This window comes from Zalophus californianus, chromosome 1, assembly GCF_009762305.2.
Source record: "Zalophus californianus isolate mZalCal1 chromosome 1, mZalCal1.pri.v2, whole genome shotgun sequence".
In the NCBI taxonomy this organism is placed as follows: Eukaryota; Metazoa; Chordata; class Mammalia; order Carnivora; family Otariidae; genus Zalophus; species Zalophus californianus.
The window spans coordinates 157,834,813-157,849,023 of record NC_045595.1 but is presented as its reverse complement, the minus strand read 5'-3'; the positions used below and the strand labels follow the sequence as shown (position 1 = coordinate 157,849,023).

Sequence of the window (14,211 nt, the reverse complement as noted above, 5' to 3'; positions counted from 1 at the left end):
GTAATTTAGGAGGAAAAAAGGCACTCTTTAGATGTTAATATGCCCAGCATGATAATTTCAGCAAACTAACTTCTCGATGGATACTTTATGCAATTTACTAAACAAAGTAATTTCAGATTTGTAAAGGTTAATAGAATATTAAATGCGTTTACACTTTTTTCCATATAGTATGGCAGCAGCAGATCCTGGAATTAGAGGAGGTGTTCCTTATAAGCCAGAGTTGCTGCATGTTAGAGAATGGACACAGGTACCTCTTCAGATGCGATAATGGGGCAAAGAGAGGTCTTTTTATGGCCCAACGGGTTGTTGGGAAATGAAGTCCTCAGGCCTATGGGAGGATAGAATAGCAGTGATGACATACTATTTGACACACTAGCCTCCTTTTTTTCCCACTTTTAATTACAAAAGTGATAACTACATAGCTAACCACTTTGAATATTTCTGAAGTAATTAATGTAAAAAGTACAAATCCCCTAATCTTCAGAGGTAAATGATGTTAACATTTAAGTGTCTTATGGCCTCTGAATAGCTATATGCCACATATTATATGCAATTTTTTAAATTACAAAAATGGAATCGTGCTGTTTTACAAGTTGCTTTTGGAATATTCTCCAGGAACCTCTTAGGCCAACATTTCCCAAAGTATATTTGACGAAATTCTCCTCACTAATGGTACTCTGAGAAAAAAGAGTAGTGTGGTCAAATAAGTCCAGGCCTGTGGTTACATAAGTCCAGGCCTGTGGTGAAGTAAGTTCAGACTTCAGTGCATACTCTACCCTCCTCTTGGTGATTCACAGTACCTAACAGCATATTAGAGGCTCTGAAAAGGCCCGCAGTAAAGGAACCTAATTAGTTTTTCTTAACATAGCATTTCCCTAAATTATTTTTGCCATCACATTTTTGCCTCCAGTAGATTTTTTTTAAGAATTTTTTTTTAAGATTTTATTTATTTGAGAGAGAGAATACATGAGAGGGGGGAAGGTCAGAGGGAGAAGCAGACTCCCCTCCGAGCAGGGAGCCCGATGCAGGACTCGATCCTGGGACTCCAGGATCATGACCTGAGCCGAAGGCAGTCGCCCAACCAACTGAGGCACCCAGGCGCCCTACCTCCAGTAGATTTTTAGAAGTGCCGTTTTAGGCATTCCTTGCTAACGTCTCCTCCACCTATTTCCCTCTGCCGTCTGTGGCGTACTCCTGTGGGGGTAGGCAGGAAGAAAAGAGCTCATCCCTTCACTTAATCAGCAAAGGCTTCTTGTGCCCCTCCTGTGTGCCGGGCACTGCGACCACTGCTGCGGATATGAGAAGGAGCAAGCTAGCAGGCTGTCTGCCCTTGGAGACCTTGGGTTTCCTTCCCGCGCTGTCATGGTGTTCGTCATACCAGGATGGCTTGCACCTGGGGATGGCAGCGCTTCAGTAGGGGTCCTCTCTGCAGCTGTTGGAGGCCATGAACAGCAGGCTAGCATTACCCCCAGCCCCGCTGTTCCTGACCCTTCACCACACTTCTCCAACTCCCCACACTTTGCTCCTGCTATAAATAGTGGTGCCTGACCCAGCTGGCGAGCCTCCGTGTGTTTGTTTTCTCTGCGTGTGCCAGGCCTGCACCGGGGCCACTGTGCTTTACAAGTTGGGGAGAACTGACGGGAGATGGGGTCTGGGGCTTCCAGCAGAAGGCCGGGACTGACAGACAGATGGACTGGAGCATGCTTCAAGTCTCCAAATTGGTATTTATTTTAAGTTTTAGACGGTTTAAAAGAGCTTTGTAATCGAGAAAGAGTGGGGGTGGGCTGTGGACTAAATGTGTATATTTGGGGGTCAGGGAGGTGGTGAAGAAAGTGGGTTTGTATGAGGTCAGATGGGAAAGAAAGTAAACTGTCATGGTTCTAAAGCACACTCACCAGCTGGAGCTGACGATGTTTGCTGTGTGAGCAACACGTGCACACACACGTGTGTGGATGCAAGTCTGTCCTAGAGGTTGTGAATGCACATGCCCAGAGCACGCAGGTGGGGGTGTCTGGCACCTGAGATACCAGCTCTTCTTAACCCTCTTGTTGAAATACTAGGGATAGATCTGCAACAGTGATCAAACTAATGAAAGTATTCCTAAAAGTAACCCTAGGGGATTATTCAAATTTAATAAATTGCTGTCATGTATTGAGCAACTATTTTGTACCAGTCATTATGCTAGATGGCTTACTAATGTAATGTGTTTTTTCTTCAACATCCCTGTGTGCAATAGATTTTATTGTCCTACATCAAAGTGGTTCCTTCTAAGTTCAGAATAAGGGTTTCTGGCTTACAGGAAGGTCTAGGAGAGACCTTGCTCGTGTCACAGTGCAGGCAGATGCCAACCGAAGAGTGCTGGCTCCTGATCTCCTGTCTTGGCCCTGACTTCAGCAGTTTGCCCCCAAGGCTTAGCTTTTCATGTGAACGCTTCAGATTTTCTGCCAGCACGCATGAGCCTGTTAGGAGTGGTGTGTGTGTTGGTGTTTGGGGGTTGGGGCTGATTTTGCCCAGCATTTGCTTGAATCAACCCTAGAACTACATAGACCGAGAAGCAGCAGCCTGATCGTCACTCATTCTGGGTCACAGAACCTGAGACACGCTGCGAGTCCTGTGGAGGGTGTGGATATGGGCCTGGTGCCATTGGTTGCTTAATCATCAGGAGGAAGGGGCACAGAAAATGATCGCAGGTGACAGCTTAATTGGAGTTGGTGGTGATTATGTCACCTAACAAAGTAAATCAAAGTCTTTTCAATCCCCAGAGCTTCCTAAATGCCCAGCTTCTAAGGAAAAGCTCCCTCCTTGACTAGATGACAATGGTTCTTTCTGATCTTTGCCATGACCTTTCACCTTTGTGTCTCAGGTTGTTATTGGGTCACTCAACAGGTATTTGCTGAATACCCAGAACTGTTTTAGATGCTGATGACACCCTTGTGAATATCTTCACCATTCCTGATCCCTGAAGCCTTTGGTCCAGTAGCCAAGCAGACCGAAAATAGTGTGTTGGTACTTGCCCGGGGGAAGTGCGAGACTCTCTAGGAGAACAAGAGCTGGGTTCCTAACCACTGCCTGACACCCAGCGGGTGCCAGGGACATGCCTTGAACAGAAGAGCATTTGCTTGGGTGCTACTTGTCACATATTCTTCCCCACCTCCTCCTTGGCAAGCCCACCCCCACCCACCTCATGCTTGGATGCTACAACAGGAAGGACCTGTGTCCTGCCTGCCTTCTCCACTGAATAAGAGCCACATCCTGGTGGGAGATAGGAAGAGGGATATCAGACACTCAAACGTCACCTTCCCCAATTCAAGCAAGCTCTGCTTTGCAGCGAGAGCACCCTTGGCGGTTCATCAGAGCCAAACTCCAAGGACCAAATAGTCGGACTTGGAGAAGATCTTGGAAGTAGGTCTTTACAGCTTAGCAAAGATTCATTGAGTACCTACTATGTGTCCAGAAGAGAGACTTGTAAACAAGTTACGATACAGTGTGAGATGTGACAGTGACAAAGCTGAGGCTTAAGAGATCCTCATTGGCCTCTATTAGCTCTAAGCCTCTTTCTTACCTTAACTGATATACTTTAAGTTCTAGTACTATGCTGGGAATGAACATGGACCATAGAAAGGGGAACTCTTTTAGGACTTGTGAAGGGGGCTACATTGGAGGACTGACCTTTTGTCCTGAGCTGGGCCTGAGAGAGAGAGAGAGAGAGAGAGAGAGCGTGTGTGTGTGTATGTGTGTGTGTGTATGTGTGTGCGCGTGCGTGCACGCACATTCAAGTGTGTGACACATTTCTTTTGTCCATCCCCTAATGCTTTTGTTAGTGGGTCTGGTTTCTTGCCTGTACTTAGAAAAATCTGTGGCTTATCTTTGATCTTTGCCTGAGGCCATGATGCATTTTAATTTTGGTATAATAGAAAGATGTTGTCAGAGCTGAAAGTTGACTAGGTTCCAAGTTGTTTAAGGATGGGAGGCTGCCTGTACCCTCTGTCAGTGTGTGGCACCTAGTGGGTACCCAGGGTGGGTTTGCTGAACTGACCTGAATTCTATCCCAAGCCCACCCCAAGGACCTGTACTTCTCATCATGAACTTGGGGTTGCCAGCTATACTCCCTGCTCCTCTCAGCATGATCGCTAAGTAGAATGTCCTTGCTTGTCTTACTATGCTTCTGACATAAATTCTGTTACCTTTCTGGAGGTTTTGGGGAAGAAGCCATTTCTGCAGTTCTGCATATGTTGCAGACCAAGCAGTGCTTGCTCTCCGGTGTACTTCCTGGCATATTTCCTATTCTTCTCAGGCCTCCACTGCTTTCAGTGGATACTTTCAGATAGAATCGCGTCCCAGCCTTCCCCTGAGCCTGCTTAGGACAGGTAGTAAGGGTTGTGTTTACACACTGATCACTTAAACAGGATCATTTTTCCTTTGTCCTAGGAGATAGGACATTAAGCTGTTAAGATCTGCTTTAAGTGCTGTTCAGGCCCTAGGACAGGTTTGTTTATATACCCTGTTCGTGCTGTCTACCCATATTCTAATAAATTCCTTGTAGGTGGGCTCTTTTGTCAACTATGAGCACCCTAAGGTTTGGGAGTGGATGCTCCGGTTTCCTCTCCAGTCGCTATGTTACCATTTTACTTCATTGTTTACTTGTGTGGATACAGGCCTGGCCATAGGCTGTGATTAGAAACAGGTGGATAGGAGCAGGTGGCTTTGTTGTGGCTTTGTTCATTCACTGACAAGGTCAGAGGTGAGCTTCTTTCTGTGCCTGGGCTGGGAGTGAGGGTCCGAGGAATCAGGAGAATGTTTTCCCCTCTGTAAACCCTTCTCCATAACTTCTGGTCCCAAATGACCTATTGTCTGATGGGGATCTTTTCCCCTTTCTCTCTGAACATGTAGAGACACTACGGAGAAATTATGATCATTATCGTCATTATCATCATCAAGAGAGTGCAGAGAGAGGGCATAAACAGGGTGAGGGAGAGGTGGTTGGGAGAGGTTATTAGCTTAAGTGATGTAAATGTTGAGTAGAGAATAAGAGGCTAGAAAGCAAGTCTTGCTGGAAACTTGGGAACACTGTAGCACTCTCCGTGGATCTCTTGCCCCACAGAGCTATTGTGAAGTTCTGTAAAACACTGTATAGAATGTAGGTATTACTGCTTTTTTTCTTTTTTTCAACAAAGAATATTTCTCGAACTTCTGAGGCATGTGTGTAGTACAGCAGATTTGCTTAATTTTTTATAGCATAGAAAGAACAAGCAAAGAGACGGTATCCCATGTGTCTGGAGTTCTTAAAATGCAGCATCTTGAAGTCTTAAAGTACATCAATCTAAAAGCCCACTCGGTGGCAGAGCCACTGTATGAAATTAGACTTCCAGTGAATGGCTTCCATGACACCTGTCCCCCCAAATTATTGCATGATTGCTATGTGCCAGGCTGCTTTCACATGCAATCTCATTAACTCTTTGTAGCAGCTCAGCAAAGGAGGTGTTATTTTCATTTTCATTTTCACAGAGTGTAAATTGAGACTCCGAGATGAAGTAATTGATCCAAAGCTGCATTCTACCAGGGGGTAGAAGTGACAGAGCTCATATCTAAACCCAAGGCTCATGGCTTTTTAGTACCTGATCCTGCTGGGTTTCAAAGCAAGTCTATAATAAAAATTTGAGATGCCCCCTAAAATCCTCGTGTGATAAAGCATCGAAAAGGGTTTGGATAACCTCTCTCTCCATCTGTAAAGTGGGGACAATAACACTCCCTGGGTTGTGAATATTAAAAGTGATTGGGGTACACAAAGCCCCCAGCACTGGGCTTGGCAAAGAGCAGGAGCTCAACTTATTTAGCTGCCTTTCCCACATCTCTGCTCTCCTCCCTCCTCCCACCCTTCTCCTCCTTCCTCCCTCCTCCCCTCCCCATGCTTTCCCTTCAGGCCTCAACCCATCTTTCTCTTTCTGACGCAACAGCTGTCTTATTTCTCCTTCTCCCATGCCTTTCTGCCTGTCTCCTTCCACCCTGGCCTCAAGCTTCGGGTCATATTGATGCTGGCCAGATAATACCTACTCACAGTATCCTCCTAGATTAGGTTCCTTGCCATTCAGTGGCTGCAGGAAGCCAGAAGTCTCAAGCTTAGTAGGGTGTTTGTTTTGGGAAGAGAGATAAGAAGGAAAACAAAGCAGGTCCTTGAATGAAGCCCCAAGCCATACGAGCCTCTGCAGAGGCACTGACTTCTGTCCCACAACTTGGCACTCCCCTCCAGGGATGCCCACACTGATCTAAGGGCCATCTGATTTTGAAAAACAAAGGCCATTGTTCTAGTCCTTTGCGCCTAGAAAAACCCTATGGTTCCACCACTGATAACTGTGTATCTTTCTCTGTGTATTCCTCCTATACATCCAGGGCCAGATTAACAGTCCTTCTCAATCTCAAATTCCTAATCTGAATAAACCCTTCAGTTTGGCAAACATTGGCTGAGCCCCTGTGATGTGCCAAGGCTTTTCTAGATGCTAGGATTACCAAGATAAAGTGAACACAACCTTGCCTTCAGGAAGTTTATAGTCTGGGATCAGAGAATAGAGATCAGAGGCACGTCACAGACACACACGTGCATCACAGATACACACATGATCAAATACATAAATTATTGTGGAAACGTTACAATAGATGTGCAAAGCTCTGTGGAAACTGGGATGAGGAATAGTCACTGGAGGCATCTTACGGTGACACTTGGGGTAAGCTTTGAAGGGTAATTAAGAATTATTCTGGTGGAATGAAGAGACAAGGGGGAGATGGTTCTGGTAGAAGTGAGGGTGTGAAAATGCAGCTTGCCCTAATTTTAGGACTTGTGGGAGGAAGGCCTGGGAAAGGTTGACGGCAGCCCAGTTATAAAGGACCTGGAAGGTTGTGCGAAGGAGTTTGAACCTTATTTAATCATGCTCAGCTGGGGAGATGATGTGGAAGGTGGGTTTGTTAGCTCCTTAGCTTGTTTGGTTTTAACCAACCTCAAAAGGGGAAAAAAAATCACTCCTACTTCCTTTACATTTTCAAATCAGCTGCTTTTGTTTCCTGTTCCTTTCTAGGCCTCAGCCAACTGCTTACATGCTTTTTACAGAATGAGACCTAGGTTTTTTTACTTAACCTCTTTTACATATTTTTCATGTTGCTACCTGATCTTTATAATTATTATTTTAATGGCTGCATAATAATCCATCAGTTATTATGCTATAATTTATTTAAAGCAGTAGAATGAAAAGAACCAAAAAGTTTTTAGAGTTAGAAGCTGTTCAAATCCTGACTGTGATTTACCATCTGTGTAATCTTGGACAAAATATTATCACTCTGAGCTTTAATTTCTTCATTTATAAAATGTGTTGATCATATACCTACCTTACAGGGCCATTGTGAAGAGTATATCAAATTAAATGAATTATGAATTATGGCCTGGAGGAGGCACTTATTCAATGGGGGGTGGTGGCTGCCTACTTATCATCTTTACTGATTGGTTGAGCTTGATTTTCTAGAAGGGAGGAAGGTGGCAACATGGAGGTGGATTAGATGGGGAAAGGAGAGCTCTAGACCTACAGAGGCCAGCAGCAGTCGCCCCTAGTCCATGTGACTGTTGAGTGCCCAAAATGTGGTCAGTCTGAATTGGGATGTGTAGTAAACATAAAACACTAGGTTGAGAAGACTTAGTATGAAACAGAATATAAAACAGCTTGTTAATAATTTTTATAATAATTAACATTATATTATTTTGGATATATTGTGTTGAAAGATGTTAAAATTATTTTCACTTGATTTTAAAATGTGGCTACTAGAAAACTGTAAATGACATATGGGGCTTGCACAGAGTTCCCCTGGCTGCTTGAGTCCCTATGACTGATCATATATAGGAAAGACAGGAGGAGTAGGTACATTTGAATAAGTGTTTGTATACGCAGATCGTTAGTGGGTGTCCTCTGAGTGGTAAAATGAAAGGCAAGTATTTGTTCTAGACTAGAGAAGCTGTCCCCATTTTCCTTGAGTTGTCCATTCTGACTGTTAACCATGTCACGCGCAGCAGTGGTAAGATTACTGACCAAAGTGCTCATTGCACGGAAGCCTGGGAAGAGTGTGACTTCTCTGCTGAGCTCGCAGAGCGCCTCAGGCCCGCCTGGCAGTGAAGCGCCAGGCTTCCCGTCCCGCTCACTCTTTCGTGGAGCACTTCTCTGTCACACGTGCCGTATGCGGGGATCACACCACTGGGAAAAAGACTACATAGACAAAATGAAGTTGGAGGGACAGGCTTCTTCTGTAGGGGGTATAGGTGCTCTGAGTCCTGTGCAACCCTGCTTAGTTGTGTGTCTTCACCTTCTCTGGTTTAGAGTCCTCAGAGAAGAGGTATTGTCGCCTTTATGGATGTAAATGGATTTGATGCTGAGGCTGGCTTCCGGGTAGCATTTCAGATAACAAATGCTATTTAGGTTTTCCAGCCAGGAATTGAAATTGTACCTAGCTCTTAAAATATTCACTGGACCATTTCGTGTAGGGTTGTTGGGTAATAGAGCCTTAAAATCAAGATACAAGATAGAAGCAAAGATAATTTGTAAGAACTTTTATATATTTTCCTACAGTTGGTCTCCCATGGGCTGAGCTCAGGAAACCACACACTTGGGATGCATCTTAGTGGGGCAGGAGCAAGGCAAGTGGAAGATACCAAGTTTGGAGGACAAAAAGTAACCCACAACAAGCACCAGGGTCTGTTGTGCTCTGAGTTTTATCTGACTTAGCCTGCCTGACTTTGGCCTTGGTTGATGCGGATAGCAAAAAGGCCTGGTGACAGATTCTGGCATCACTGTGGCAGCGGCATTGCTGTACCTTTGCCAGGAGCATTCTGCTTCTGCTGAAGTACTGTCACCCATCTGAACCCTGACTGTAGTTGTCAGTTGGGTAAAGGGTTTCATGTTCTTGGCCAGCAGTGGTAAAACTATAGGAGCATATATATGTTTCATTCATTTAGCAACCATTTACTGATCTTTTTCTACATGGCAGACACCATGGGGTTAACGTTTTTCTGTAGGAGAGGACATGAAAGTTTTAATGTTTTTTTTTCTATCTTGATTTTAAATTTGTGACTTTTACAGTCACAGAACAAATAGCTTTGTTTCACCACTTATGAAACGGATTCTTTACTCTTTGAGGACTTCTTGTATCCTGGGTACCAATTTTATTTTTTTGTGAAATTGGGAGAAATGTACTCTTTTACCCCTCCTACATTCTCTGCCCTCCTTTTAGGGCTTGGGGAAGGATCACCTCTGATCTCTGGGAGCCCCAAATCTCACTTCCGGCAGATATACTTATGACAAGGCGTCATCTGCTAGACAGCCCACTCCCTCAATGCAGAGGGCCCTGTGTGCCCTGGTTGGGCTGTGGCAGACTACAACTGTCACCTCCTCCTCAGTGCTGGCCAGCCAGAGGAGGAAACTGGCCCCAATGTGGCAGGCCGGTGGGTCGTCTGCCCCTACAGAGATTTATGTTTGAAATGGTTTCATCCCATTGCACTACCTATGACTTTTCAAGGCAATTGTGAAGAGCTGGAAATTGGCCAAAGGCCTGACACCTCAGGGGGTCAGGTGTCACTGGCTTTAATGACGTCGAATTGACCGGGATTGGGGGTGGTGTTGGGATACCTGGGCATAGATATAGCTGAATAAATATGAAGGATTCTGTGCTCCGAGGCCGTGACGGGCCTTATCTACCCACCACACTCTCTTCCACAAGTGCACAGATTCAGGCCTGCCCATACCTGCACACATACAATATGTCCCCTTGCAGGTGCTGTACCCCTCTCCCCACTTGGATCCCCTGGAAGTCCCCACTTCTCACCTCTCCCCACCAACTGCAACCCCCACCCCACCACTGTAATTCCTAACCCCAAAGCCCAGCCTTTCTGCCAGCCCAGGCCTCTCCAGGTTAGAGCTCTCTTAGGGACCCTTTCCTTTTGAGAGGAAGAAAGAAAGAAAAAGGGAGGAAAACCAGAAAGAAAGAGGAAAGCAGAAGAATGAAACCGGACCGAAGGGGCAGTGGTGCCTTGAGCTATCTCACTGCATTACAATGAATATGGACTCTATTAAGCTCCGTTCTGCCTGTTAGTGTTTCCCAGGGCAACACAGCCCCCATATGGCAAGCATGCAGCAGATTAGGGTAGGCCCCTGGGCCTCATTGAAGGCTGGGGGGGCTTGACTGGCAGTTGAACCCCCTCCCACCTCCCCCTACTCCTCACACTTGACACTGCCTGTGTTTATCTAAAGCAAGGGGGGGGGGGCGGCATTTGGAAGGGTTTTTGTCCAGCTCTGAGAGAAGGGAGAGGAGGCTGGAGGCAGGGTGGGTTGAGGGAGGTTGAGGGAGGAAGGTGGGTGGAGGTGGGGTGGAAAGGGGATAGGCAGGAGGAAAAGCCTCATAAATATTCAAGAGGAGTGGTGAATGGAGAGAGAAATAAAGCAGATGGAATTCGTGTTAAAGAACAGCACAATCACCCTGTTTTGAGCCCTCCAAAAACAAAACAAAAAAAAAAAAAGAAAGAAAAAGAAAAGGGAATGGCTTTCTAGGAGTGTAGGAGCTGCGTTTATCCAATTAGCAGGGTTGTCAAATTGAATTTATATGGAATAGGGTGGGGGAATGGAGAAGGGAGTGTAGAAGAAAGGAAGTGGTTTTCCTTTCCTCTTAAGGTTTGTGGGTTTCCCCCCACCGCCGCCCTTTATGGCTAGATTTTTAAATTTCCTTAAAGAGAAATTTAAGGAATTGGGTATGTGTGACAGTTATGAAGAAATGAGTAAATGTGACTCCCTAGTAACTTTTTCCTCAAGTGGTAGAGGTGGGATAGAATTAGATCTGTCCAGTGGGCAAATCAAGAGACCACATCTTCCCTTTACTCAAAAGGCAGAGGTGGCTTCTCTGGGGATTCCTCCCCAGAACCAAGATGGTGTGTCTAGATTCCTTCTATCCCCTTCCATGGATGGTGAAGGGGTTCACCCACCTGAGTGGAAATAGGTTCTGTCCATGTTGGTTAGCAACTCGTTATAAATTTTGGGTTCAGTGAATGAGGAGCCCCGGTTGGGCAAATGCCACGTTGCTTATTTATTTATTGCCTTCTCAAAAATCATCAGTGGGGCCCCTGTCTGTGGTGTTCATCTCAGACTCTTTTCCGTAGTCTTCCACAGCCTGACCCAATCTCAGTTTCTTATCTTGCCTCTTTTCATTCTTCTGGAAGTCTCCAAAATAGGGTACAAGCTCCACAGGGGAAATAGAAGAAATTCCACTGCAGTACCAGAAGAAAAATTAGAGCAGCTCTTAAGGTTTATTTCTGTCTAAAAAAGGAATAGGAAAGAAATTCAGCTTTGGTACCTTTAGTCTGTATATCACACAGTGATGTGTCACAACAGTAGCAAGAGATCTCCTCTGCATCATAGTGGAGGCCTCACTTGCTTATTCACTCCTCAGTTTTCCTGTTCTCTGTTAAGTGGATTTACAGATTATATAATTTACTTTTGACTAAATTAATGCTCACAAAAGGACAAGTAGCTTAAAGAGATTGCTGCAAAGAAACTGGGGCTGAAGAGTATACAGCTAATCCAAGCACATGCTAACAGGAAAAAAAACAGCAGAGCTGACCCTCTTCAAGCCATTTAAGAAAGTAAAAACAATGCTAATGGAATCCCATCTGATGAGAAGTCAACAAAATAATTAACATTCGGGGCGCCTGGGTGGCTCAGTTGGTTAAGCAACTGCCTTCAGCTCAGGTCATGGTCCCAGGGTCCTGGGATCAAGCCCTGCATCGGGCTCCCTGCTTGGCGGGAAGCCTGCTTCTCCCTTTCCCACTCCCCCTGTTTGTGTTCCATCTCTCGCTGTGTCTCTCTGTCAGATAAATAAATAAATAAATCTTTAAAAAATAAATAAATAAATAAAATAATTAACATTCAACCAGACCGTTTGGAAGAGGTTATATCCATATCATTACTGATGCACCTAATCCTAAACGGGCTTTCTGTCTTAAAGTATTAGCTTTAATTACATTATAAAACAATCATGATTAACATGTTATTAAAACATGGTTTCACTTTTACCTACTCTTTTTAAATTTTAGTTCGGCAGCCCATGCATTTATGAATAAATGTGAATGGGTTAGGGATATTTGTCCAGAATATTTTACTCCTAAGAAAGCAACATCAGAAAAGTTTGGAGACCACTGTTCAAGATAAACCTTCTGTAACAGCTAAACTGCTTGATATACCAGCCTCCAGACAGACCTTTCCCACCAGCCCTGCCCTCAGCTCTTTACATATGCACATCCCAAGAGGCCTTCCAAACCCTTTATCCAGGAAACCTTTCCTGAAGACCCAATATTGAAGATGCTCCCCTTTGGAGTTAGGCCTTCTGAAACACACGTGACCTGTGTCACCAAGACTGGAGAGAGGAGAAACAGTTCTCTAGCTCTGGTTCTCTAGCTCTTAACAGCCTTAGCCCAGAAGTGACACATGACATGTTCGCTCACACTCGATTGGCCAGCACTAGTCACATGGCTCTAAGCCATCTGCAGAGGATGCTGGGAAGCGAGGAGCTCGTGGAGATTTGCTGAACACTAGCTGACTTAACATCCCAAGCTGTACGTTCCTCAGGACAGAATCCATCTTTTAATACAGTGCTTTGCCTACTGTCTTCTATGGTAGATCACAGTAATATTTTTTCTACCTGATAGTAGTGAAATCACAATATCATTTTTTAATAGACATCCAGACAAAAATCTGATTAAAGAATAAGCTAGAGGGGTGCCTGGGTGGCTCAATCAGTTAAGCATCTGCCTTCAGCTCAGGTCATGATCCCAGGGTCCTGGGATTGGGCCCTGAGTCGGGCTTCCCGTTCAGTGGGGAGCCTGCTTCTCCCTCTCCCTCTGCCCCTCCACCCTTCCCCCGCCCCACCGCTCGAGTGTTCTCTCTCTAACTCTTGCTCTGTCTCAAATAAAATCTTTTAAAAAGAAAAAGGAATAAGCTAGAAATGTATTTAGAGGCTGGCTAGAGCATGACCTATACTTAAGAACATCAAAGTTTTGTTATTCTCTCCTGTTTGACAGCAGAGTAGTCTGGGTAGATGTTCTAGATATTAGTCTAGAACTGCATTGCCCACTGTGGTTACATTCAAAGTTCAGTTCCTCAGTCACATTAGCCACACTTTAAGTATTTGATAGCCACAAGTGGCTAGTGACTAGTGCTTATAGTGCAAATGTAGAACATTTTCACCATTGCAGAAAGTTCTATTGAAGGGGATTGTGTGAAGAGCAGTAGGAGATTGTTCTAGATTTGGATATAAATGGTAAAAGAATGAAAATGACCACAGAGAAAGTTACTCTTTTTCTGTTTTTAAAAAAGATTTATGTATTTGAGAGAGTGAGAACCAGCATGTGCGCGTGCACAAGAGGTGGACTGGCAGAGAGAGAGGGAGACAAGCGGACTCCCTGCTGAGCACCAGAGCCTGACATGGGACTCAATCTCAGGACTCTGAGATCATGACCTGAGCAGAAACCAAGAGGCAGATGCTTACCAACTGCGCCACCCAGGCCCCACAGAGAAAGTTACTTTTGTAGATAATGATCCAGGTAACATTATTTTTCTGCATGAGAAAATAGATTCAAAAATATTCCCAATTTAGTTCTTAAAATACTTCTAAGCAGTTGGTAAATATGACCTCAGAAACTGTTTGCTGGAGGTAGTATTGGGATAGTAGAGAAAGCCTGGGACTAGGAGTCAGAAGGCCTGACTAGGAGCCCTAAATCTCTCTTAATTAGCTGGGAGACCTTCTGCAAATCACTTAGTCTCTCTGCTCCTTGCTTTTCTCATTTATAACAGTCGATACCCAGAGGTGTTATTCTAAGCTATTATTTTATTTTCTTTGAGGTCCCTCCTAATTTAAAATCTTTTTTTTTAATTAGGTCTGTGGGTAAAAGTACAACTTTTTAAGTAAAAATGACCTTCCTTAAACCCTTCTCCTAAATCTATTTAAACCTCTATATTCAGCCCTTTGGGAACTAAATTCACTTGTTTCCCAGAGATTTCCCCCAATGCCACTCCTCAGAGCAGGAGTGCCAGCCTCTTTTTTGAGGCCAGGGGGCTACCAGCACTCACCGCTGCCCCCCACCCCCCCCACCTCCTCCCCGCAGCCACTTGACATCACCTCTTATGAGCAAATCTTCTC

The 14,211-nt window shown here is 44.7% G+C and overlaps 1 protein-coding gene across 5 annotated transcripts in view; it reads left to right on the top strand.

Annotated features, from left to right (window-relative positions):
• BOC (BOC cell adhesion associated, oncogene regulated) overlaps positions 1–14,211 on the top strand; it is a 70,898-nt gene that overhangs the window by 18,941 nt on the left and 37,746 nt on the right. The window contains exon 2 of one of the 5 annotated variants that reach the window (XM_027586430.1): positions 169–247. The exons of 3 other annotated variants lie outside the window; for them this stretch is intronic. In XM_027586430.1, coding sequence (XP_027442231.1) covers positions 228–247 — 20 coding nt within the window. In that variant the 5' untranslated portion in view covers positions 169–227. Of the gene's footprint in view, positions 1–168; positions 248–1,594; positions 1,722–14,211 lie in introns of those variants that run through there. One more of the 5 variants, XM_027586433.1, reaches the window with a different exon arrangement.